Source organism: Phaenicophaeus curvirostris, chromosome 2 (assembly GCF_032191515.1).
Source record: "Phaenicophaeus curvirostris isolate KB17595 chromosome 2, BPBGC_Pcur_1.0, whole genome shotgun sequence".
NCBI classification, from domain to species: Eukaryota; Metazoa; Chordata; class Aves; order Cuculiformes; family Cuculidae; genus Phaenicophaeus; species Phaenicophaeus curvirostris.
In genome coordinates, this window is record NC_091393.1 from 56,041,906 (window position 1) to 56,069,301 (window position 27,396).

At 43.8% G+C, this 27,396-nt stretch overlaps 1 protein-coding gene across 2 annotated transcripts; it reads left to right on the plus strand.

Annotated features, from left to right (window-relative positions):
• ZC3H12D (zinc finger CCCH-type containing 12D) lies at positions 1–17,606 on the plus strand. 2 transcript variants are annotated; one of them, XM_069852135.1, is made up of 6 exons: positions 1–142; positions 4,240–4,690; positions 10,295–10,434; positions 11,424–11,658; positions 13,361–13,467; positions 13,889–17,606. In XM_069852135.1, the coding sequence occupies exons 2-6, from the start codon at positions 4,308–4,310 to the stop codon at positions 14,923–14,925; spliced, it is 1,902 nt and encodes a 633-aa protein (XP_069708236.1). In that variant the 5' UTR covers positions 1–142; positions 4,240–4,307; the 3' UTR covers positions 14,926–17,606. The 2 variants fall into 2 exon arrangements, with proteins under 2 accessions (XP_069708236.1, XP_069708234.1); XM_069852133.1 differs by lacking the exon at positions 1–142 and having other exon boundaries at positions 3,284–4,690.
• The last annotated feature ends 9,790 nt before the right edge of the window (positions 17,607–27,396 follow it).

The following is a 27,396-nucleotide window of genomic DNA, read 5'->3' on the forward strand; positions in this document are numbered from 1 at the left end:
TTTCAGTTGACATCAGCCTTGCCATAAAGCCTCTAAATATGGGCTGATGACTTCCTTGTGAGCCCAGTACTGCTCTGAATCCAGCTTCTGGCTCACGAATGCTGGGACAATATTGCTGAGATGCAGAAAAAGCAGCTGTCAGGTAAGGTGCAGAGCAAACAGGGGAGACCTGTGAGTACGGCTCACTTGCTGGGCTATCTGGTTTTCTTATTTTTGGCAAATGCAGCATGAAAGGTAGGGAAGAAAAAGACAAATCTCTTCTTAGTCATCAGGACAATAAATTTGTCTTAAGGTTATTAAGAGAATAGGTAAATCTACTATTTGTGAAAGTAAAAAAATCTTTTTTTTCTGAAAGCAGCGCACCTCATCTTTCAAAGAAACAGCTCACGGAAGGGCATGAATGGGCTGGGAGGCTCAGGTGGTTTGGAGTGTGAGTCTTGGGACAAAGGAGAAAGATAAGGTGGATCAGACCTGAAGTGTGAGGGGGAACACTATTGTGGCAAGGAGCCGTTGCCGCATTCCTGATGTTATTTGGCATGAACGTTCAGTTTAGAGAAGACCCAGACCTGCTCTGCCTTGACCAATGCCAGGTCTGGCTGGGGCCATGTCCCCTCTGCCTCTGCTCAGGCAGGACAGGGCTTTGCTGGGGGATTTGTGGAGCCTCAGCTCCCCCTGAGTCAAGCTGGTCCTTACTGTCGCCCTGTGGCCCAAGGCTGCAGCAGGTGCTGCTTAAACACACGCCTGGGGGGCACCTGGTCCTGCTCTGACTGTTTGCAAGTGGAGCACTTGGTGGAAGGACTAGGCAAAAATAATTCCTTAAAAATAAGTCCTTAAAGTCATTCAAGATGAGGAATTAGACTATAACCACTACTGTTTTGGGGAAGTGCTTACAAAAAATTCAATTTGTTATTTTCTAATCTTCCTTATCTGTTGAAATACAAAAAAGTCAGAAGACCTTGACATGTCTTAGATTTTGGTTCAAGATTCATTTATTTTTTTTTTAATAGCTAAACTTTTAAGATTAGAATAGTGTTTTGGAAATGTGAATCAAGCAATTTCCTCTGTATTTGTTTGTGTGTGTGTGTGTGTATGCAGGAGGGAGCACAACACCACAGATAGAGAGGGTGCTTTTTGAGCTAGCACATAGGATGGGCACACAATTATCTTTGGATAAATTTTGCCAGGAAATGAGAAGACTTTGGCTCTTGGTGGAGGGTAAGCAAGAGCAGCTTCCCAGCATGGTGTGCTGAGGTGAGGAGGGGAAAGCAGCAGGAAGAAGTCTAAGCAGTTTCAAAAGGAAGGCCATAAAGTTTATAAATGGGATTTCGTAACCTGTTTGTGAGAACATAAGCTGGACTCGAGTGCAAAATTTCTTGTCTTTTTTCATGTTTCTGTGCTGCTTATAAGCAACCAACTGACCTTGGGCACACTACTGGAGGTTTACTAATGTGTAAGTTAGTGATTTTATTATTCTTTAATTCTCTCTTTAGGTGGGTGACCTTGGTGTTGGCTGTGACCAAGGCTTTTATTTCAGGGTTTCAAACTTGTTCCCTCTGCGGCAAACTCCCTGCAGTCACAAAATTTACTCATTTTTAATATTTGGCCAAACTGAGGCAGATATCTAGTGGTTAACTTTGCAGAACTAACATGTTGCTAGTGATGGCTTGATGCTGCATTGTATCAATGCCAGGCAGCCATCCAGAGCTCAGCGTTTCCATGTGTTGCTCCAGCTCACCAAACCAAAGGGGTCTGCTGCTTGTACAGAAGGGCCAAGCCTTGCAAAATGATGTGTGTTAGGAAGCAAAGGGTGACAATGTGTACCATGAGCTTGGGGTTTCCTGGGATGGAGCTGGAAAAGTGATGTAGGGAGGCTTCATCCAGTATGTGCTTGCGTGTACTGCTGCTGGGGACTGTGAGGTACATGCTGTGAGACAGATGTGGCCTCTGCAGCTGGAAAACTGTCTGCTAAAATTCTGAAGGACCGAATTGAACTTGCTTTCTGATGAAATACATGACAACCATACACAACACAATGTGATGCTAACATGGGAAATTGCTCTGATACTAAAACAAAAAACAAAGATAGAATCATAGAATAACCAGGTTGGAAGAGACCCACCAGATCACCGAGTCCAACCATTCCTATCAAATAAGATAAGAAAAAGCATGAGAATAGATAGGCATACAGGTTTAAAAAATAATAGTGATGGATAATAAAATGCATATTAAGTATTTTCTTTTCATCCTGAGAATGGATAGAAACTACAGTTTTTAATTTACAGTAATTTATTAAAATAATCTAGACATTAAAAAAAAAAGTACCTAAGTGTTTGGAGCCACTGACCACACAAGCAGCAAAACCTGCTTCAGCACTAGCCCAGCTGTGACAGCTTCAGCTATATTCAGGTACAGAAGTATATATTAATGTATATCAGTTCAGAGAGCAGCTATTTCAAAGCTGAGAAACCATTTCAGTAACGAAAAAACAGGCAAATACCTTTTCATTTTCAGTCCATGCATAAAAAATGAGGAATAGATGTAAAAATGGTCACACCTGTGGACTGCATTGTGCGGAAAAGCAGTAAAGCCCACTGGCTAAAATAATAAATGCTTTGGTTTAGATGGAAAAATATACATGGTAACTGCTTTACCTTAAAGTATATGACATACTTAAGGTATTTTTTACTTTACTGATGCTATTTGTCAGAGTGCCAGATTTCTTCTACAGAAGAACACCTGAAAGTTATAAGGCTAAGTGGAAAAGTAAAGGTCAAAGTTGTATGAGATGAGGTGGCGTTATAACTAATTATCAAGATTTCCTGCTGAACTAATCAATTTTAAATCAACTGAACTCAATGTGGGTTTCTTCCCCATAGCCCGGAGGGGCTCTTATGCCTCATCGAGGAGCTGCACTCAGGCTTCCACCCATCTGCCTGTCTCCAGTACCTCTCTGTGCCTTCCTCTGGATGGTTTTGGCTTCTGAGTTCCTGGGGTGTCCCACTGCTGGGCAGGGAGTGGTGTCTGGGCTGACGGTGCACAGGGCAGGCTGGGGAGGGGGCCGGTGGATGCAGTGTGATTATAGCTTCTGGGCTCATCATGGAGGTAGTTGTTTGGTCAGTTAATTCTGCATCGTTTGCCGGCTGCAACTTAGCGTAGGTAAGGGGGCCACCCTTAGGTCCTACATGTGGGTAGATGACGAGCCACAGCTTTGATCCAAGTAGCACAAATTGTTACAGACATGTGGCAAGAGAAGGTTCAGTGCGAGCACACCAACAGTGACTGGAGATGTTTGTCTTGATGGATGAGTGGCCACTGCGTATGTCCTTCTCTTGTCACGCTTGTTGGGCTGAAGCAGCTCTGGGTATGACTTCATATACTGCCCATCACCTTCATTTACTGGCTAGAACAGAAATGTAAATAGTGCAGTTCTGGAGAAGCTTGAAGTAGATCTGCTACTTCTGCACACTCATTTCTGAATTAGCAGTTTCTCTTGACAATAAACACTAGTGAAATTGAAACTGCTTTTCAGATTGCCTGCTTCCAACCACTGCTCTAACAGCTTTCAAAAAAACAAGCTGCTTCTCTGTATTTAAAAGTCCTCACTGAAATAGCAAATAACAGGAAAAGAATAAGTCAGGCCAGATGGAACGGATGAGTGACAATTTCATAAGGTTTGTCTGTGCATGCACAGATGGACACATACTAGGAAAGGCGAAACTACATAAGAAAAAAGTTCAGATCCCCCAGCTGCTTTGCAAACAACTGGTTTCCTTAAAATCACTTGATGAAATTTGTTATACTTGTTAAGTTGCTATGGCATCTGAGTTCATCCAACAACATTCAACAGATTTTTATCTGTGGCCCACAAACCACACTGAGCAAACTGAAAATCCCCATTTACACCGTCCTTTGTATCATTTCCTGTGAGATAAGTCTGAAGAACAAACTTACGTATACAGGGTGTCTGTGTATGGGCAGGCTTGCACAGCTCATGAACAGGATAATACCTGTATGACATAATGCCAGGAGAGTGACAAACATTGCATGGGACACTGGTGCTTTTATAAATAAGAGTGGACCAGAAAAATGCTTTAATGCTGAGAGAAGACTGGACAGTCTCTTCAGAGGGAAGACAGCTGGTCAGATAGTTTCTTTGCTCTGCAATATGCAAGTAACTAAGATTGCACATTATTTCTTAAAGCTTATGTTTTGTCGTTTCTAATCTTTCCCTTCCTAAAGCTGTTGCCTGTTGGACAAGGCTGTGAAGACAGGAGCACTGGGTTTAAAGGAACTTAAATGGAACTTAAATGCCTGCTAAGATGGCACTGACGAGTTCACTTTCTAGCAAGCCAGTGCCACCGTGCTCCAGAGAAGTTTCTACAGCAGGGTTAGAAGTACACCAGAGCAAGCTGGATTTTTTCTGCAAGCTGGGCTATAGTAAGCAGGACATCTGCAAAGTGCTGGAGAACCTGGGCCAAGGGGCTCTGGAGGACGATGTGCTGAAAGAGCTAATTCGGATGGGGAGCAAACCTCAAGTTCTAGAGAGTCAGGCTCAGCCTTCTTCCCTAAAACTTGTTGCCCGTGGATCATGTAGCACTGCACCAGCATCAAAGTGGCTTGGTGAAGATGAAAGTGATTCTTCCAGTTACTTGAGACCCATTGTGATTGATGGCAGCAATGTTGCAATGAGGTAAGCTCTGTTTCCTGAAGGGATCTCTCTTCCTCTGAAGCTTTTGAATTTTAAAGCTAATGGCTTGAAGTATATTTTTTACTCAGATGCAAGATACGCTGAGGTATTTGATGTTTAGTGTATGAACCACCTCTTATTCCTGTTCTTTGGCTGAAGTCTAGGGACCTGCTGTCTCTATGCCCATAAATATGCCAAGTGAAATCATTGGCCTGCTCTGCATTTTGACCTTTTATAAGCCAGCAGCTAGCTAACAACTGCTGTTTATGGCAGTATGATTCAGCAGCTCTCTTGCTTTTAGTTCATCATTAATATTTCCCTGCCTTTTCAAATGGGTACTTAGGATTTTTAAATCTATATGCTGATCAACATCTACAAACTGGTGAACAGATAGACAGAACATCCAAACTAACATAAGAAGGAGAGAAAAACAAAAGCAGGTAACTGTGCTTCCTAAAAACATCACAGTTGTACTCTTTCATCTTGCAAGTCAACCCCAGCAGTGTTTCTGGCTTGTTCATTCTTGTTTTGGCTTTATTTTTATGAAAAAATTGGAGAAATGACAATTGAATTGTACAGAATAGTCTCATTTCCTCCTTAATTAATTCTGTTACTAGGAAATGTTGTAGCAACCCACCCTGGCCAATTAGATTTCCTCCTGATGCTGTGAAAGCGCTCTTACTGATGGGGAGCCTGCTACGTCTACATGGGTGGGAAGTCCAAAGACAGCAATGGGCTGGCCCGTGTTTACATGAGCAATATGAACAGCCAGAGGCCTTGAGAGTCAAGAGTCCAAGACATGCTGGCTATCCTTTGGTTTTCCTTGTTAACTTCCCTGTCCACCCAACAGGACCAAGCCCTTCCCTGCAGGTTGGGACAGAGCAGAGAAGGGCTTTGGTGTAAGGTAAGATGAGACTACATCCCTCTGTTTAGAGGGCAAAGTGGACAAGCACATCCAGAGCAACTAGAGACTAAGTGAATAATGCCATCTTCTGGATAAAGGGAGAAATCCCATCGAAAAACCAAGGGCGGCTGTCTGGGTGGCTCATGTGGAGCGAGAGAAACACAAAAGCAAAACTGCTTAGCCTTGGCTGGACCATGAGCTTGGTAGTCTGGTGCTGGGACCTCCTGCCTCCATTTGCATTTTCACCCTAGAACTTTCGCAGGGAGTTCTTCTTGTATCTCTGCAAGAGAAATGAGCACCTATTCAGGCAGAGCAGTTGAGCTAAGCATCTACCCTTACGCTGGGACTGGCCATGTGCTCCATTCTCCTGGCATAACCTTGTCCTCATGAATTTACCAGGCTTTTTCAGGGCAGGCAGAGCTAGGCAAGGCGGAGAACAACATTGTTTCCAAGATGGCAGAATATGCACCATTACCAAGGAGCAGAAGTCTTGGAGAAGCTGGTGGCTAATGAGATAGCAAATGTTTTGACCTTGGAGTACTCTGTGAAAACTCCTGAGATCATCTCACTGCACTAGCCTGTGCATGGGAGCTTGCTAGATAGAGGTTATTTAAAACAAACATCATTACAGGTATGTGCAGCAAATGGCTTGAGTTAGCATGTTGTAGTGCTTTCCTAGACCACATGACCACCTAAATGGGTTTTCAAGAAGCCACACACGCTTCCAGCATGTAAAATCTAAGTCTTTTTCTAGAGTAATTTAAGAAATGCGAGTCTGAGAAATGTTTGTCTGCTAGATTATTGAAAGCTGGTGTTCTGCTGTGGATACTTCATCTTTCACCTAAAAGGAATTAAAGGAATGTGAAGTACTTCTGAGTTTCAGAAAGGCAAAGGTTTTAAAGCTCTTCTCAGACTTCCTCAATCTCTGTCTTGATAAAGTTAAAGATTGCTTGAATGATGGAGGGTCTAGAACCTGGCAGGAGCTGCTTACCTCTCCTGAATGCCTTTCAAAGTGAAGCTGAATGACATTTACTTTGACTAATGGGACAGGCTTGGTGAGTGCTTTCAGTGTTCTCACTTTAACTTTTCTGGTTTGCTGCTGTCAGATGGAGAAGGACTGTTTGCAGAAGTCAGGGGAAAGGGATGATAGGTTTTCTCAGTGGGAAAACCTCATCATCATGAACAACCATAAAAATGCAGGAGAAGTGGCAGTTCAGGCATGAAGCTGCCAAAAAAGTTGAAGCTCAGAGAGGCAGTTTGTTGTGTGGAGGAAAATATAGAATCATAGAATCATAGAATCACCAGGTTGGAAGAGACCCACCAGATCATCCAACCATTCCTATCAAACACTAAACCATGCCCCTGAGCACCTCGTCTACCTGTGCCTTAAACACCTCCAGGGAAGGTGACTCAACAACCTCCCTAGGTAGCCTGTTACAGTGCCCAATGACACTTTCTGTGAAAAATTCTTTCCTAATGTCCAGCCTAAACCTCCCCTGGTGGAGTTTGAGGCCATTCCCTCTTGTCCTGTCCCCTGTCACTTGGAAGAAGAGGCCAGCACCCTCCTCTCTACAACCTCTTTTCAGGTAGTTGTAGAGAGCAATGAGGTCTCCCCTCAGCCTCCTCTTCTCCAGGTTAAACAACCCCAGCTCTCTCAGCCGTTCCTCATAAGGCCTGTTCTCCAGCCCCTTCACCAGCTTTGTTGCTCTTCTCTGGACTCGCTCCAGAGCCTCAACATCCTTCTTGTGGTGAGGGGCCCAGAACTGAACACAGTATTCGAGGTGCGGTCTCACCCGTACTGAGTACAGAGGGAGAATAACCTCCCTGGACCTGCTGGTCACGCCGTTTCTGATACAAGCCAAGATGCCATTGGCCTTCTTGGCCACCTGGGCACACTGCTGGCTCATATTCAGTCGGCTGTCAACCAACACCCCCAGGTCCCTCTCCTCCAGGCAGCTTTCTAGACAGACTTCTCCTAGTCTGTAGCACTGCACAGGGTTGTTGTGCCCCAAGTGCAGGACCCAGCACTTGGCCTTGTTAAACCTCATGCCATTGGACTCAGCCCAGCGGTCCAGCCTGTTCAGATCCCTTTGCAGAGCCTCGCTACCCTCCACCAGATCAACACTACCTCCCAGCTTAGTGTCGTCCGCAAACTTGCTAAGGGTGCCATCAATGCCTTCATCCAGGTCATTGATAAAGACATTGAACAGGGCTGGACCCAGCACTGAGCCCTGGGGAACCCCACTTGTCACTGGCCTCCAGCTGGAGTTAACTCCGTTTACCACCACTCTCTGGGCCCGGCCATCCAACCAGTTTTCCACCCAGGAGAGTGTGCACCTGTCCAGGCCAGAGGCTGACAGTTTCTCAAGCAGAATGCTGTGAGAAACTGTGTCAAAGGCTCTACTGAAGTCCAGGAAGACCACATCCACAGCCTTTCCCTCATCCAGTAGCCGAGTCACTTTGTCATAGAAGGCGATCAGGTTAGTTTGGCAAGACCTGCCTTTTGTGAACTCGTGTTGACTGGGCCTGATCACCCGGTTCTCTTGCATGTGATTCACGATAAGCACTCAAGATCACTTTCTCCATGACTTTCCCTCGCACTGAGGTCAGACTGACAGGCCTGTAGTTCCCTGGGTCCTCCCTGCAACCCTTCTTGTAGATGGGCACATCAGCCAGCCTCCAGTCCAGTGGAACTTCCCCAGTCTTCCAGGACTGTTGGAAGATGATGGAAAGGGGTTTGGCCAGCACATCCGACAGCTCCTTCAATACCCTTGGGTGAATCCCATCCGGCTCCATAGACTTGTGGGTGTCTAGTCAGGCTAGCAAGGCTCTGACCACCTCCTCTTGGATCATGGGAGCCTCATTTTGCTCCTCTAGCTCCTAGGTTTGTACACAGAGGGAACAACTTTCTTTACCATTAAAGACTGAGGCAAAGAAGTCATTAAGTACCTCAGCCTTTTCCTCATCCCCTGCCACTGTTGTTCCTTCTGTGTCCAATAGGGACTGTATGGTCTCCCTAGTCCTCCTTTTATTATTTATATATTTATAGAAAGATTTTTTGTTATCTTTCACAGACTTTGCCAATCTGATTTCTAGCTGAGCCTTAGCCCTTCTGATTTTTTCCCTACACAATCTCACTTCCTTCCTGTAGTCCACCCAAGAGGCCTGTCCCCTCTTCCAGAGCCCATAAACATTTCTCTTCTTCTTGATATTACTCAAGATCTCTCTGTTCAACCAAGCTGGCTTCCTCCCCTGCCAGCTTTTTTTCTAGAACACGGGGATGGCTTTCTCCTGAGCTGCTAGGATTTCGTTTTTGAAGAGCTCCCAGCACTCATGGGCTCCCTTGCCCTTGAGTACTGTCTCCCATGGGACTTTGCCAACCAGCCTTCTGAAGAGATCAAAGCCTGCCCTCTGGAAATTTAATGCTACTGTCCTACTAACCACCCTCTTCACTTCACCTAGAACAGAAAACCCTATCATCTCATGATTGCTTTGTATTTCTATCTTAGGTTTGGCATTTCTGGAGCATTTCAGAATTGGCGTTGAGGGCCCATTGCATGCTGCAAGGTTTTGAAGAGGATGTTTATGCTCCAGGTTAATAAAGAAATAAGTCATCTGACAGTCTCCATTGTCCAGTCAGCCTATAATAATAAATAGATTTGAGTTAATATGAAAAAGAAACTGTCATAACCATGTTCACCGCACACTGAAAAAACTGTACAGTCTGGTGCTTGCACTTATGTCTAGTTTTTAAGCTCTGATAGGTACACAGTCCTTTCCTGGGCCAGCAGAGTCCTGTGTCAGGTTCTCTGCTTTCTGTCAAAGCTGTGGCTGATGCTGTGCCCTGTGTCAAGACCAGGTGGAGATGGGGCCATTTGCAGTCTTCAAAAAGAGTTGTTTTGACTAAACATCTTCTCAAAGGGATTAGAATTGCATGATTTAAAAAAGGAATCACTGCCATACCTCTTTTCACTTGTTCTGTTTGGCTTTCTGGCCAAATTGCTTGTGATTGAGTGTTTTACCTTCTGCACCGGGGTACATCTAGAATGGCTTTTCTAAAGCTAACAAGTTATATATACGAGTAGTTAATGTTAAAGCAGGTTGTCACTGAACTTTGTTTGAGTCATGGCATTAAAGATGTACCTACACTTTCTTTTAAAGGCAATTGTCTGGAAAAGTCACCTGAGCTTCCAATTTGCTTGTCCAAGTGACTTTATACCCATCCTGTGTAGATCCTACCCTTTAAAACCAATCAAAACAGCTACTCTGGAATGGAGACTAGATGTGTTGAGCACTTCAGACCATTTATTACTGGTGAGGGTTCTTTAAGATTTCCGATTGCCTGGGTATCTATTAATAAACAACTTCCTCTAAATCATAGTGTTTTTCCTCTGTGGTCAGCAGTTCAGCACTGGAAGTTTTATTAGGTTTGAAATGGAGCTTCAGTTATGAGGTAAGACTATGGAGAAGATTATTCTGGCAGCTACTGAAAAACACCAGAAACACAACACAGTCATTGGTCCCAGCCAGCACAGGTTTATAAAGGGAAGGTGCTGCCTGACAAACCTAATTTCCTTCTACGACAAGGTTACCCAAAAGCTGTTTATTTTGCCTTTTCATTACTGACCCATTTAAAGAGAACTCTAAGATTCTTGAAAGCTTTGCCTCATCCTCCTCCTTTTTTATTTTTATTTTTTCCACAGTCATGGGAACAAAGAGGTATTCTCCTGCTGGGGGATCCAGCTGGCAGTGGATTGGTTTCGAGAGAGGGGACACACGTACATCAAGGTTTTTGTTCCACTCTGGAGAAAGGAGCCCCCCCGACAAGACAGTCCCATCACAGGTAGGTCACCATTCTGGGCATGATTTGGCAACTATTGGATGTAGTTTGGAGGCAGGGGGTGTGAACAGTCCAGTACAGTTTTGCCCTGTAAAGACACTTAAATTAGCCATTATTTTATTGCCACACGCACCTGGCTAGCAGCTTACAAGGTTTTGTTACACTGCTTTGAGCCTTCTGCTTCACAAGCGTAAGTTGCTGCCAGCTGAGTTAAAGAAGGAGTTTGCCAGCTTGCAATGAGAGCTTTTAATGCCAGCCAGGAGGCAACGATGCTGTTGCACACATTATCCAAAGGCAGTGATATCTGTAATGTTCACTACTGCTGTGTGAGTATTATCTGTTAGCTTAATACCCCGATACAGGAGCTACATGGTTTCCCCTTCCAGGAGGAGGAAATGCATCACCACAGAAGTCTGTGAAGGGTGGTGAGATTCAGTTTGTATGGAGATAGATCTGCTAGATTTGTGCCAGCAGCTTGATGTTGGCAGATGAGGCTGCTGGGGCTCTGCCTTTCTTCTTAGAAGGAATGACAAGAAGTCAGTGAATGACAAGAAGAATGACAAGAAGTCAGACCTCAATAGCAGAAAAAGAAGTTAATTTCTTTCTTTAATCACAGACATTTTATCTCTGAGTAAAGTTCATGTTAGGGCTGGTTTCAGCCTTCTAGCATCTATTGTGGCCAAAAGGGAACTGCAGGGGTTCGGTATGCAACTGGTGTAAAATCCAAACTATCCTTTTATGGGTAAGACTTAAAAATCAAGAAAGAATGACTCAAATTTTACAAGTAGTTGCTTTTGTAAAAGACCTAATTTACAAGTTGCCAAATAACCACCAGATATCAATGCATCTCAAAATCACACCACTGTGTGTTGCCTAAAGTGCTGAAACATCTTTAGATTCTTGTAGATAGTTGAGACCTGGTCATTAATAATGACTTTTTAATGAACTTTTAAATTGTTTTCCCCTTGTATTTCTGCCAACCACCCCACCAGATCAGCACATTCTTGAAGAGCTTGAAAAGCAATCGATCCTTGTGTACACCCCATCCCGGAAGGTGAAAGGCAAGAGGGTAGTTTGCTACGATGATCGCTACATAGTGAAAGTTGCTTATGAGAAAGACGGAGTCATTGTTTCCAATGACCACTACCGGGATCTCCAGAATGAAAACCCCGAGTGGAAATGGTTTATTGAGCAGCGACTACTCATGTACTCTTTTGTCAGTAACAGGTAAGAGGCAGCCGTTGCTAAACAATCTTGAATTGAAATACGATGGGCTGTCAGCTCCAACACCAACGCACCTTCCACCAGTAGCTGAGTAGCTGCTCCCAGAGCTTTGATCTTAAGCCCCCTATGTAACTCTTCAGTGAACTTCTCTACTTGGTTAGTAACCAACTTTGCTTCTTTCCAATCTAAACTTGGATGTTCAACCAAAGTTGGGTGTTTTACAAATATTTTTTGGTATATTTTAATTCCTATTTCCTGTAAGAAACAATTAAATCTGTGATAGGAGGCTGGCTACCTGGCAGTCTTTTTAACTCTGCTACGTGTCAGAACAGCCTTTTTTTCCCCATGCTTTTGAAATCATAACTCTCTAGAAGAAGAGAGGTGAGAAGCTTGTCTCTCCGGCCCTAAATCATCCCTACTGGGGAAGGTTTTCGTTAAGTCATTTGCACTGTATCTGTGAGGCTGAGTTCCTCAGTCTGTACATTCTAACCTTGTTTGACTTTCCTAGTAGTAGAGGTGTTTGTTAGCCATCAGTTTGCCTGGGGGACTGCACCTGGGGACATCCAGTGTGTATGGACGAGTGTGAACAGGGGAACTGTCTCGCACAGTGGCATCTCCCTGGATCAGGATGGAGACTTGGATCTCCCGCCACCAAAACTGGATGGGAGTGCTTGGTACTGTGTTTCAGTTTCCCTGTAATGTTGTTGTTCACAGAAATGTGGTTGCTGAACATCAGAATACTGTATTTCTCAAAGCTGCAGTCTGTTACCTCCAACCATTACCAGGCTACCAGGCTTCTTCCTTGGTTACTAATGGGTTGCAAGTATTTATATATTTTCCTTGTCATTTCATAGGGATTGTCAGACCTTCCAGAACACTTCCCTCAGAAAGTCTAACTGTTACCATGAATCCTGTTTGAGTAGTTTCAGCAGGACCTTCTTGCACAGTTTCAGAATCCTCTCTAAAACCACAGCCAGCCACAGTTGGAGATTTCAGTCCTATCCTGTGGATAACCAAATTCCCTGAGTGCTTCCCTTTGTGCAGCAGAGAGTTGTTCCATGGGTGGGTGCAGTACAGATTCATTTGCAAACAAGCCCAGATATGTTAATTAGTTTTCTTCCTGAAGCATCACATGCAGGTACTGGTGTAGAAGAATTAACAGTTGTATCTGAGTATTTTGGAGGCCTCATAGCAGAAGGCTTTACCGAATCCTTGAAAAAGGCTGGGCTTGTTTGTCACACCAGATGTGCAACCAGCTGTACCTCCAAATTAACTGCTGGCTTTTAAATCCTCATTCTCCTACAAGTGTTTAGTAAGAGAAAAGCAAGTTTGCTGTGGAAGGGAGCTGATGGTGAGGATTCCAGCGCCAGGACCACAGATGAGTTTGCTGCTGCTGCTTCAGAGAAAGAGGAAGCGATGCTGCCATGGCTGAGGCTCCTGGCTGGCCAAAGCTACGCCAGGACACTGTGCCCTTCCAGTTGTTCTAAGTTATCAGGAAAAAGCAACAACTACATGACGCTGAAGGGTTGTTGTTTTGGCAGGCAGGAGGGCTGCGTCTAATAATGCAGCCTGGCTCCTGAAGGCCAGGCCACAGTAGAATCATAAGGATTTTCTGCTCTAACCTTGTGCCACAAGCTGTGATGACCCTTTAGCTCCAAGGGCTCAAGGTGTTTTTATTACCCCTCTGACTTTTTCCTTTTTTCAGGTTTATGCCTCCTGATGATCCATTAGGCCGGCATGGACCCAGTCTTAATAACTTCCTCAGCAAAAAACCAGTGCTTCCTGAACCAAAGTGGCAGCCTTGCCCCTATGGTGGGTCTCTTCCTGTGCTGTGAAGTGTCACTCCCCTTCCTCCTGCCCCTTGCTTCCCAGCGGTGCTTTCCTCCAGCTAAGAACAAGTGCCATTACCACACGCTGTCCTGCTTCACGTGGCAGAGGCTTGGGTCTGGGTTGCTCAAATGTGTGATGCTTTTTGCCTCTCTTTTGCTTTAGTGAGTTGAGTTCAGACACTTCCGAAATAGCAGGGACTTTCTTTCACTGCTGCTTCACCCTGCTGCTTAGGTCAGCAATATTTAAATCTGGGGTCAAACGTACTGCACTGGAAAAACAGCACTTCCCCTCTTCGCTCTCTGTGCTGACTGTGCCCCTGCAAATGTACAATGCTGAGAAGTGATGAGTGAATCAACGTGGGTGCTAGCAATAACATCCTGACTGATTTTTTTGATTCTTGCAGGTAAGAAATGCACCTATGGAAATAAATGCAAATTTTACCACCCCGAGAGACCACATCAAGCTCAGCTTTCAGTTGCTGATGAGCTCAGGGCCAAAATAAAGGTCCCATTAAACCTGGGAAAAGAGGAGAAGCATAATCGCTCACCACAGAGGATTGGAGAAGAGCTTGCACTACCCGATTCCTGCACAGCAATACTGAGAGAAGCCAGCAGCTGCACGGGGCCTCCCTGCTACCTGGGATGGTCCCAGAGTAGCTGTCGTGACCAGCCATCTGGTGCCTGGGCCAGCGGCCTTGGCTCTGACCTAGGACAGGACCAGCGGTTGCTACAGCCAGAGCTGCTGCAAGACCAGTTACTCCTGGGGAAGATGTCAGCGCTATCCATTGGTGATGACACCTGGGACTACAATCGGTCTACATACGCCTCTCAGGACAGAGAGATGGTGGACAGACTTCAGCGCCGTGGCGACCTCAGGCACAACCTGTACTCGCTTCATTACCCCCATAGATTGGACCACACCTGCTTACCGGGATGTCCTTTCCAGCAAAGGATGCTCCTGCCTACACAGGGTGGGATGCGCCCAGACCAGAGCTGGCCTCAGGAGTGCTGCAGCAGGCACGGGATGGGGCAGAGGAGCCGCTACATCCCTGATGGCATTCAGCATAAACAGGACCTGGAGAATTTGCAACACGTTTTGCTGCAGTCTGCAGCACTTGCCCCTGACCTACCGCACTCGTACAGTGAACATCAGCTGCAGCAGCACTGTTTCTCCAGCAGGCCCTCACAGCAGCCCTTGCTGTTAGACTCCAGCAAGGGGATGGGATTCTTCCAGAAAGCTCATGCTTACCCCAACACCTCCTACAGTGACTACTGGCCCACTCCAGTTGCAAGGCCACTCTCTGCCCAGCAAACAAACATACACAGGGAGCTGTGCTCCCTTTTCCCATGCAGTGAGGTGAACAACATAATGGCCTTGTACCCTGATATCAAGGACATTGCTAGCTTGACTTTACTGATTCAAAGACATAGAAACTTGTGAAGCCTCCAAATCAAATCTTTCCCAGCAAGCACAAGTCCTGACGCAAAATGGTGCTGTTCTGAGGCTTAATTAGGTGTTGTTAAAGGGCTTCATGGCAAGGGTTACAGGTGTTCCAGGAGCACAAGTTTAAGCATAAGCTATGTCACACGGGGCATCAAGAAAAGGCGAAGTCCGGTGTTCCCTGCAGTGGGATCTCATTCACCTCCCACGAAAGTGAATGGGAGAGCTCAGGGTAACTGGGCTTGTCAGCATTTGAACCTCACTAGTGACTGGGTTCAGGATGCCATCGATCTTCATTGATGCTGTGAAACACTGGACATGATTTCAAAATTCCTAACCTACTGCAAAACTACCATAAAAGAATCACACTCCATGGTTTCCAGCAAAGCGCTCTGCATAGACCCTCCCCCACAACTACTTGCTCAACGAGCATAAAACATAATTTGGCCTGAGACAGCTGCAGGTATATTTCTCACACATAATGTAAGTCAAATCAGGGAAGTCATCTTCAATGTAAGTTCAGATGTAGCTTGAAGGCTTGGGGTCGTTAATTCAAAAAAGAAGAAACCCAGATGATGTCAAGGCAAAAAAAAAATGGTTTTAAAGCATCCCATCTTATATCAGACAAGAAAACTATGTTTTACTTACTCCTTAATTACCCAACATGGTCCCATAATGCAGTTATAGAGCTGATTGTAACTACAGACTGTGTTCGGTTGGGACATGCTTGATTTTCAGTAAGCTGTAAAGCTGCTAATCTCTGCATTATTCCACTGAATTCTTCAGGTTATAATACAGATATTAAAATTGATCCTGAAGGTTTTTGGCATTATACCGAAGTTCAAGTATGTCAGTATGACAGGTTTTAGAAATAGTTTAACACATTATAAAATGGTCATCAAGAATGCTTTGTTCTGAATAATGTAATCTTTTTCCTTTTTTTTTAAAAAAAAATATTTATTTATTTATTTATTTTCCATTCCTCTTAGCACTGATGCTTCATCAAGTCCAACAGTTGGGTGGGATTGACAAATTCTCTGACTCTGCAGAATCTGTGTTAGGTTCTTCGGAGGTACAATTGGCGAGGTTGGTCCCAGGCAGGAATTAAACACGGCCCTCACTGACAACTCCGGATTGCTTTCAGAAAGGGGACTAAGGAGCAGTAATTTACATTTTGTGATGTTATCACATGATGCATTTTTTGAAAGTGGGGATAGTTTGATGCGTTTCCTAGATTGTTTGTTTTGGTGGTGGTGTTTCAAGAATCTTCAAGAAACATGTATACTGTATCAGTTCAATCTCTGATGGCCATAGGGTGGTTAGCTCCAAGAAATTCTAGTTCAGAGGTATGATTTATTTTCACAGAACATGACTATATTTCCATACGTCATGAATTTTCCACTAATTTTAGTCATAATATATACAACTGGATCACCAGAATGGCTTATAAATTTATCCACTGCATATTACATAAAGATTAGAAATGACATTAAAACAAAACTGTGGAATAAATACCCTGTGTAATGCTTTGAAAAGTACTTGAGTGCTGCAGCTGTTGTTAGTGACACAGAAATATGCCATGCATCACCACCCTTAAAACTGATCTGACACAAGACATTTAATGGATTAAATGCCTACATTGGCCCTACGCAAAGCCAGGCACCTAGGCTTGCCTAACAACCTGTACCTGAGCTTTCCCAACCACCGCTGCACACATCTATATTTGCTTGCTGCACACATGAATACAGTTGCAGAGAGTGTGTGATGCAGAGTGGAAAAACACCTTCCACGTACTCAAAGAGAGTGAGTCCCAAAGGACAGCACAGAGTAGCAGATCAGGGTAGAGCTGTGCATATCAATATTTATTTTTATGTCTGGAATGTATGTTACAGGAAGTATTTAAAATCTACAGAAAAGTTAGAATGCTATCTTTATACAGTACCCTTGGCTTGCTGGAGAGATGTGCATAAGCTTTTCTCCTTTTCCTTGAAGGATGCTCAGGAATTTTATTGGTTGTTCAAAACCCTCTCTTGATGTTTAATAACTTGTTTTTCTTTCATTTCTGCCTTATTTACTGGGGAATCTTTCCGTAAAATACATACAATGTGCATTCTGCTGAGAAAGTGTCTGAGAAAATAAATCAGATTTTGGCACTAAACAGAACTTGATTTCTCTTGGCTCTTCTGCTCACCAGAGGCTTTTTTCTCATGGAGCTTTTGTTCAAAGGGCAGCTCAGCAGCAATGCTGTGTCACTGTCTGCTTGAGAGAAAATCTGCTGCTGGCCAAGAGCCCATGGAAAGCACAGACTCCTTTGTTATTTCACCACAGCAGAAGTATCTGGGACTGAGAATTTTTCTGCTCTGGAGCCTTTTACACTTTCCAAGAGAGGAGTATTTGGTTTTGGCTTTGTCAGCTCCTGAGGTAAAGGCAGAGGCTGCTAACAGGAAGGAGGAAGCAGCTTTTGCACCAGCAGCAGAGTAGGATGCTGTTGCTATTTGGTATCTCTGTTGAAATGCTTTTGAGTCCAGCTCTCGCTGCCAAGTTGAAAACTAATCCATAAATCCCAACAGGCTCAGAAAGCCCTTTATGTTCTTTGCTTTTTGGTTGTCAAGATTCTTTTAGAAAAAGCTGGAAGCAGTGGGAGCAATCCTGCAGGAGACAGGCTGCTTTCCTAAGGGAGATTTACAGAGTCGCCAAGTTAATTTTACGATTAAAAAAAATGAAGTTCCAGAAAAGAATCCTCTTCTCTACTCTCACCCTTTCTCAAAAAGTTAGGAAGCCATAGGCACTCTCTGTTGTGAAGGACTAGGGAAACTACATATGAACATTTCGCTGAAAATTCTTGGGTGGAAGTCACTCCTGCAACAACTCCTTAGCACCCCCTGAACCAACGCAATCCTGGGCATCTCACAGTAACTTCCCTCCCATCACTTCTTCAACACAAAAATTTCTCCCTCACAGAACACTGATGACAATTCGACTAATTTGGTGAGCTTAGATACCATAAAAGTTAATGCTGTAAGATGGTCTATGAAGGAGATAATTACATTGCTCTGTATCAAACACTTGTATTTGATTTAGGCAGTGTGCCCAGGTGGCCAAGAAGGTCAACAGCATCCTGGCTTATATCAGAAATGGTGTGGCTGTCAGCAGTAGGTAAGAAGTTGTCCCTCTATATGCAGCACTGGTGAGGCCGCATCTCAAATACTGGGCCCCTTGTTACAAGAAAAACATGGAACTGCTGGAGCGCATTGAGAGAACGGCAATAAAACTGGCAAAGAGTCTGGAGAACAGGTCTTATGAGGAGCATCTGAGGGAACTGGGGTTGTTCAGCCTGCAGAGGAGGAGGCTAAGGGGAGACCTTATCTTCCTCTACAGCTACCTGAAAGGAGGCTGTAGTGAGGTGGGTGTTGGTCTCTTCTCCCAGATAATTAGCAAGAGGATGAGAGGAAACAGCCTCAAGTTGCATTAGGGAAGGTTTAGATTGGATATTAGGAAAAAGAAAGAGTTGTCAAGCATTGAAACAGGTTGCCCAGGGAAATGGAGCATCCAACCCTAGAGATATTTTCCAACCCTAATGATTCTATGATGCCGTGATTCTATTTGCTGATTATTCTGAGAAGTTTTGCTAATATTTAAACTCACTTCCCATAAGAGCTGGCCCAATTTATAAGCAAATGTTTGAACTAATCACAAAAAAATAAATAGAACAAGAGAGGTTTCACTGCTTCTCTCCTCTTTAAAAATGTTGGATTGCTAGGAAAGAGCAAGCCAGCCCTGTACTTCAACTGCAAGAGAACACCTCTGCAAGCCAAAAAACCCCTAAAGCCTCTGGTGGAAGCCTTTAACAGACTCTTACATCTGACACAAGTACTTTACCAACATATCTCTTAAGATAACAATTCAGATGATATCCTTCACATTTTGTATGGACTTTCCCCAAGCCAGGAGTCTGAACATCTGTGTTTTACTCCTAGGGGAGTAAATCTCATACTCTGCCACCATAAGCCTTCTGCTTCTCTGCCCAGGGTACATCTGCCCTGCATTCACTCTCATAAATACAAGACCACTGTAGTATTTACCCGCTATGTGCTGGTGGGACTGTGAACTCTTGATAAGAACAGTTTAATATTGCAGTACCGGTTGTCATTACCATTATTAAGAGAGTGCTCTGACTCAATCAATAGTGAAGGGATATTTATAGCATTTTAGCCATGTCCCTTCTCTACCCTGAGCTGAGCTCACTGCTTTGAAGTCTTGCAGCAGGCTCAGAGGAAATCTTTAGTAAGTTGTACTGATGTGCTGACTTGCCAAATGCAATCAAATTAGTCATATGAATGGAGCAAAGCTGTGAACACAGCAATCTGTGGGGACAGCACGTGCAAGGCAGAAGGCTAGGACAATGCATATGCAGGTCTTTTAACACAGAAGCTAGAAAATGCACTTCTGCATCAGAACTGCTCACTGTAACTGCACCGCCAGCTCCTCCTCCTCTTCCGCTTTGCCATGGCACACAATTCCCCCAGTTTCCCTCATTTTTACACATTTTTTTTCTCCCATTTTCTCTGGGCTCAGGATTTCCACCACACTCTTTATGGAGTGGGTCACAAGCTACTGAACACTTGCCTATCCTAAAACTCCTCCTTCCCCATCCACAAAACCAAACACCCCCACACCTACTGCCACCCCAAACTCACCTGTCATGCTCCCATTGATTCCCTGCTCCTTTTCCAGGCCCTCACCTCCTCCCTTGCTGTGCTGGATACTCCTCCTGCTCAACCCCAGGCAGCATCCTTCACCCCCGCCCTCCAGCTGAAGATTTTTTATTTGTTTTTTTTTCAAAAATATTTTCTTTTTTTCCTTCTTCTTTTCTTGTATTTATTTATTTATTTTATTGTTTTTAAATATTGTTTGGTTTTTGCTGTTGTTGTTAGAACCATGACATAGTCATCTTTAGCCTGTCAGAGATTGCTATGCTCAGGCTGTTTTCCCATTGTGCCTTAAAGCAGCATTCCTAGAAAAAGCTGTTTGGGGAAGGAAAGAGAAAAGTTGCATTCACAGGTGCTTGGGCTGACTTTGTACAGCTTTCTCTTCTCGAGCAATCAAACAGGATGCTAGCAGGAACGCAGCCACCATACAGTCTTAACTACCTTAAATCCTACTGTAAAAGCAACACTCATCATTCACCTACCATCACCAAGGTTGCACCTTTGAGGGAGTTACTAGCATTACTTATTTCATACAGAAGATGGAAGGGCATTAGGATATGAATGGCAGTACAGAAACCTAAACTAGAAGCAGGTAGCAAAGCATAGATGACAAAAACCAAACTGGAAAAATAGAAATAAATTCTCTCATAGAAGACCAAAAAGGTATTAAATAAAATTAAAGAAATGTACATTTGCAACACTGAGCAAAGCAGGGTCCAGCTCTTCTGTGGCTGCCAGCTTGCCAGATTTACTATCCTTAATTCAATATCTGAAGAGACTTCAAACAACAGAGAGAACTGCTAAATAAGAAGCAGTATGAACTATCATAACTGAATGAACTACAATGTTGAACGCAAAGATAAGACAAAGACACTATCACCATCTCGCGATTTGCTTTTCAGAACAGACCTAGTTTTACTACAGGAGTAACCTCCTCACTTTATCAGCAAAAGATCTGCAGGAACGTGAGAACTGCCTAATAGGACTAAAGACCAAACAACACTTACTAAGGGAGGTTGCAGGAGAAGCACAGGGGAACGGGATGGCTTTTACCACTTGAAATGGTACATGGCAAAATGTACTTCATAGATAAAATAAAATCCACATTCTGCAGCTTCAGGGAAACTGAATAACCTGGCAAGGGCTGCAGTCCATATGATCACTACTTCAAAAGCGATGCTAAAGTAGTTTTTAAACCGGGAAGCAAACTTGACTATGATTTGTTATTGCCAAAAAACCACACAGCCATTGGCAGACAATTATAAATGTTACTGAAAACTATCATCAGAATGAGAAACACCAAGTTCTCCCCACAGGAGGCCCTGTTAGGAAGAGACAGAAAGGAATACAGAAGCTTGTAAAAATGTTATTTCCAGCCGGGAAACATTCTCAGAGAAGAACTTCAGCATCTGAATATCCTTTTGTTCATAACGTAACATATGACATGTGGTGGATTTGGAGCCCTGGCTTCACTTAAAGAAGCAGATGGAAGCTCTTTAAACCTTTACAGCATCTTTCTTAGGTCACGTAGGTCATATTTAAACCTTGCAGAAGAGAAAGTGAGTATCAGCTTAAGCTGGAGTAAAAATAACAATATTAGGGAAAAAAAGGGGCAGGGAATCTAACTTCTAGATGAATATAAAAGTTGAGAAAATACTCTCCAGTAGTTATTTCTGTTCATCTTTTATGATATTGATACGTAACTGGGGACGGTGTCTGGGAGATGCTGGCTTAGGTCAGCTTCTGCACTTTGCTCCGGTGTTCTTGTGTTTGTATTTGTCCAAGAGAGCCTAAGTAGAGTTGTTGAAAGAAGAAGTATAAACAGCCAAGTGGAACGCCTCTAGGAAAGCCCAGCAACTGACATCTGTAAGACATACACCAAGAATACATCTTTTTTAAACATGAAGTCCACCACAAGGTGTCAATGTGGTAGCACTAGAAATAGGATTTCCTGCTCCAGGGCTGACTTTCAAACGGGTCCCATCCATTCGCATAAATCCCATCAGCAGGGGTTGTGTGTGCTTCCTCCATATGTTGAACAGAGCCAGCAGGACACGGCAGCACACGCTGGAGGGTAGCAGGGCAGAGTTTCAGCTTTGCTCAACATGCAGACAGCTCCTCCTGGACAGAGAGGTTCCCCCAGGCTGAAAGAAATTCCTGTACCTGCTGACGAGGCTTGATCACACCAGCAGAACCGATTCGGCCGCCTCCTGCTTTGTAGATGGAGCTGAAATACACTGCATCTTAATTTTAGTGTGTGCTTTATGTTTAAGCCACCTTAAAGCATGTGGCAGCTCAGTCTGGTCTTAGAAGCTGATGCATTGCACCAGACCACAGAGCAGAGAGCCGAACACTGGGTCACTTGAATAATGGGTTTCAGAAAGGGTACATTCTACAATATCCACCATTTATTCTGTCTTTTTCTTCTTGCTTCACCTGTGGTTCAAACTAGGCTGCCCTGACATCCATGGCTCAGTATTTATCTTGGCTGGGGCCCAGACGCTGCTGCCAGGCTTCCCTTTCAGGGCAGCAGCCCTGGGAAAGTCACTCGGGGTTAAGTTTAGAGTTCCAGGTTGGCACGTTCTTAACACAAGCCAAAAATAAGTGTGAATGGGGATCAATTTTATGAATCTGCTGAGCTGCCAATTATATTTTAAAGCTGAAATCTGAAACTAGGTTTGCCAGTTGGATAAGTATCTCAGCCAACCTCTAGATAGAAATTAATTGGAGAAACACTTTCTCTTCAAATCCAGAGACCATTGCCTTACAAATGTTATCTCTAAAGTTGTTCCAGGTGTATTTTGGGCATTATTGGTTAATCTAAACAAAGGAGATTTTAACTAATTATTATCTTGCACGTGTCAATCAAGTGCTAGGCAGATACACAACAAGTATTCCAGGCACGGATCCGTATGGCAGCATTAAGCAGTGGGGGGAAAAGCTTCTTTCAAAGGAATTCTAAATGCCACAATTTCCTATTGCATTGCTTTTACACCTTCTTTCCTCGTATTTTTGGGGAGCAGGGTCACCACAGCTGTTCAGTTGCCCACGGTGAGGTAGTTGAGTTGTGCACCCACAAATAAAATTTTCCACTAGCCAAGCAGCGGCTGGGTGTAACGCTGCACATACAGGCTGGAGCTCACAGCTACCTGAAACCTGCCTGTAAGCTTGTTTTTAACCTCATTATCAGTGGCACAAATAAACCCCTCCATTCCAGCTACCACAGCACCGTTGCAGAAGCAACGCTGGCTTGAAGGCAGGAGTTCCTGAGCCTCCTGATGGAGCCCATATTTGCTCATAGACCAGCAGGTGATTCCCAATGCCGTGCCATCCTTGCTTTCATTTACTTGGGCCTATTTTAAATACTGTATCTGTGGTGCCCAGCTCTTTACTTTCATGGCTCAACACGTAGCCTTTTTTACGTTCTGGAGAATGTACTTTTCCCATTTCAAGGCAGAATTGCACCATAGCCATTAGTAATAATAGTGTAAGAGTTACACATGCTTTCTAGACTCCATCGTACGTACAAAAATCTGTACAAACAAAAGACATCCTCATCCTTCTTGCACAACTTCCAGAGCAAACCTTGTGGACGGCAGGCAACGTTATGATGTATGTTACACTGCAGCAATACAGAGCTGGGACCTGAAAAAACCCACAGTCTGGGCTGCACACAGGATTTTGCTGCAGCACAACCTGAGGTGCTACTGTGGGTCTGCCTGGAAATGCTGCTCGTTAGTATATGGCATCTGAAAGGCAGGGTGACCTACGATGAAAGCTGCACAAGTGCTGAAAGCAAAGGTTGTCACAGGATGGCCTCAACATGATTCTGAAGGAAGCAGGAAGCATCGTCTCCTCTCCCACCTGCCCAGGGACCAAACAGCTCTATACAAGGTTAAGAGTACAATAAAGCTTTGAGAGCAGAGGGCTGGCTCAGCAGCTCATGTGCATTATTACATCAAGCACTGCACGATCAAACACTCTAGAAGGGAATTCAAGAGAGAATGAGAAAATGCATGGTTGGGGAGCTCCCCCAGTCCAAACTACGGCAAACCCCCTCACAACACTACAACAGGCTTACCTGCTCTAGACTAGAATGGGCTAAAAAGGTAGGAAAGCAAACTCAATCAACCTAGATATTGGAGGCTGATGAAAAAACATCTGGAAAAGGTCAGTGAGTGTGCTGATTTGCATTACTGCTCGAGGACATGCAGAGAGAACTAACTGTTCCTGTGTCCTGACAGCTGGCAGGCATCCCCTCAAACCACCAACCAAAACATATCCAGAAGCAGCCAACAGAAATGACAGGTACGGAGCTGAGTTTGTAGCTAAATACAAATACAGCAGGATTTCTGGGTTGACAAGACCACGGAGAGCAAGCTCTTTCAAACATGAGTGATGGCTGTTGCTTTAGAGGATCACACAGGAGTTACTAACAGATCACTAACAGACAAAACATGCCTCTGAGCAATCCAGTTTATGTCCCCTACCTCTGGTCCTTATCCACAACTTCTTCACTAGTGTGTTTTACTCATTGTCTTTTTATAAGTTTAGAGTTAAATGCTTTTGCTCTTAAAAAAAGTGAAAAGAAAACCAATTAGGCTATGGCAGTAACAGCGGAGTCCAACTGTGCCATGAAATGAGCTCTGTCGCCTTTCTGAGACCTGGCTAGAGTCACACAATCAAAATTCAGAAAAAAAGAATTAATTGTTTAATCAACGCTTGATAACATCTTCCTTTTGGCCTCAGAAGTAGAAGCCCTTCCATGCTGGTCAGAAAGTGGTAGCTGTGACCAAACGATGGCCAAGGCTGAGATCAGCCATTCCCTGTCACCCCTAGGGATGGGGTGCCATTCTGATGCCAGAACACAGGATTCAGAGCTCATTAATAGCTCCACAGAGAATGGGAGCATCACGGACTACAACCCTGTAAACTAGTAACGAGGACACTTCCAGCTGGGGGATGATGCAATCCCTGCTCTAACGCATTACTAATGATTTTGTCTTAAAGTCTCATGAGATGAATTTCACATATGAAATTAAAAGACAGTGAGTTGAAACTGCCACACAGCAGCCTACCACCTTCTGGGGCAGTATTAGAACTAACCCCAGTAGTTTAAAAATCAAAAGAAAAGTACAGTTATCACAGGGTGATCTAATGATGCTTAAGTGAGATCTTGATGCTGATTCAATTCTTGAACCAAATCACCACGTGCACTCAAAAATCAACAGGTTCATTGCTGATGTCAGGACACGGGCATTGGTCCAGGAAAAGAACAGGATGAAAAGAGTATCAAATAAATGAAATAAAATGAAAACCAAAATGAATCAATAGATCAGGTGAGGCACTGAAGCAGGTTGTCCAGAGAAACCGTGGCTGCCCCATCTCTGGAGGTGTTCAAGGCCAGTTTGGACAAGACTTTAAGCAACCTGGTCTAGTGGGAGGTGTCCCTGCCCATGGTTGAGGGGTTGGAATTACATGATCTTTAAGGTCCCTTCTGACCCAAACCATTCTATGATATGATCAGGGAATGGGTGATATACTTTTCAACAAAACCACCAACACATACCTTTGCATGTTATTTACCTTAGATCCACTTTGAAGGCAGCTGGGCTCTCAAAGTGGGAACGAAGTTTCCAAGCGCAGCAGACGTGGCACAGCTATGCCTGACAGCTGTTTTGGGTGCAATTGTAAACCATGGGAATAGTAAAGTATCCAGTGTGGCAGCTCTAGGGTACGTTAACAAAAGGAAAATTAGTTTCATCCCTTGCTAACTGGCTGTTGCGTTTCACGCAGCCTATAGTCCTAGGGCCAAAAGTGAAGCTCACAGGGGCAGAATTCTGGCCAGGCAGCACAGCACTTGGTTTCCTCAGGGGTTCCTAAAGACTAAGCAATTTAAAAATACCAAGCTCAGCAGGAAAACACTTTACTAATCATTATTCAAGAAGGAAAGCTTTTGTCATGTCCTTCAGCTCAAAAAATACTAGCTTGACATTATTTTCTTTCCCATGTACATCGCAGTTGTGCCAAGGATTATGGAAGGTTCCTAAAGCCAAGAGTTAATCTGCCTTGTCAATTCCTTTTTACACTTGAATACAGCAGCAGCTCAGCTGCACTGCCACAGCATGAACCTCTAGTACACAAATGCACTTCTCCAAAGCCTTAACATTCAGGAACGTGGGTAAAAGACATGAAAAGAGGTATGTACCTACAAATGCTTTCAATCACAAAGGAACTGCGCAAGAAACATTCCAAAAGAGAAAGGTCATACTGCCAATGTGGAACAGATAGACAAGGACTTGGGCAACTTTCTCCAAAGCACCAAACGACTCTGACACAGCCTCAAACCACATTCAGGCTTCAAGCTGGATGCCCAATGATAGCATCGAACATCCTCTGACAGCAACTCTAATCTGCAGACTTTGGCTATCAAAAAAGTGATTCTTGCATACAGAAGAAGATGCCTCATGACAATCTCTTCTGAATTATGTCAGGTATCTCTCAGAAGACAGTATTTTCTTTCCTCAGGCCATCTTTAAATTTGATTTTTGGCCCCAAAACACAGAGGGAAGGAAAATCTGATAAAAAAAATCAACTCATCCCAGTTTTAATCTAAATTTTTACTTTAAATCGTGGATATTTTTAACAAAATGTAGGAAATCTTGCTCGAGTGGTTGCTCAAGACTCTAATAAAGAGAGGTAAAGGAAAGCTGAAAAGACAGACAGAAGTAGAGGTAGGAACAGAGATGAATGAAGGCAGAGGGAACAGCAGAATCTTGGGTTCACATTCTGCACAGTGCTTGGAATGGAGCTGCCGTGCCATCGGAGCAGAGCATCTTTTAGAAAGCGAGCCAGTGACACAGTAATACTCTTGAGATAAATGATTGCTGTGGTGGTACTGGCACCTGTGGTAGCTTTACAGTTTTTATTTAGTATCTTCTGTGATCCTTTGACTATTTCCCTGCCCCGCTCCACTCCCGTCAGCAGGAAGAGCTGCTATTGCAACATAGACTGTGAAAAAAACATTTATAATCTTTAGGATGTCTTTACAGGTTATACATGAGAGGAAGCACACAAATCTAAATCTTCTGACAGAAAGAAGCGCTGGAGCTGCTGTTGCTTCAATTGCTGCACGAGGTGGTTCTTACAACTTCCCCAATTCGCCTTTGTTGTCCTAGTGTGCATCTTTATAGACAAAATTAGTTTTGGCCAAATGCCTTGTGAGGGGCATTTCATACTTTTCCATCATTGTCCACAGGCTCCCAGTCAGCCCCATCCCCAAAGTAACCGGAGGAATAGGAAGGGATGCAGTGCATCCAAGTTACCTTCTGCAGCTTCTTTCCATGCAGCAACTCCCCAGAACAGGTGACAGTAAGCCTCCACTACAATGCTGCAAGACACTAAAATCACCCTGGAAACTGGACTGCCGCGAATAAGAGACTAACAGAAAACAAAATCAAACAACAAAAATAAAATTGAGAAAAGATTTAGTAAAAGAAAAAAATCCATCCATCCATCCAATTATGTTCTACTCAGGATGCAGCATACGAAAAGCCAAATATTATTATTATTAAGTATCACCAAGAAAAGAGCACCCCAACCTACAATTCCCAACTAATTACTCATGATAGCAAATCTGTAAATTGCTGTAAAGTAATGTTTGCAAATGAAGTATTTTTCTTTTTAATCTGTACATACATTTTGTACATACAAACATTGCTTAGTTATAGTCTTAGATCAACAAAAAGCCACTATAAAATTA

Bases quoted from the DNA above. Each gene is read 5' to 3' on its own strand.
- ZC3H12D (XM_069852135.1), top strand. From the start codon at position 4,308: ATGCCTGCTAAGATGGCACTGACGAGTTCACTTTCTAGCAAGCCAGTG. The intron at 10,435-11,423 runs GTAGGTCACCAT...CCACCCCACCAG, and splicing joins ACAAGACAGTCCCATCACAG to ATCAGCACATTCTTGAAGAG. The intron at 13,468-13,888 runs GTGGGTCTCTTC...TGATTCTTGCAG, and splicing joins GTGGCAGCCTTGCCCCTATG to GTAAGAAATGCACCTATGGA.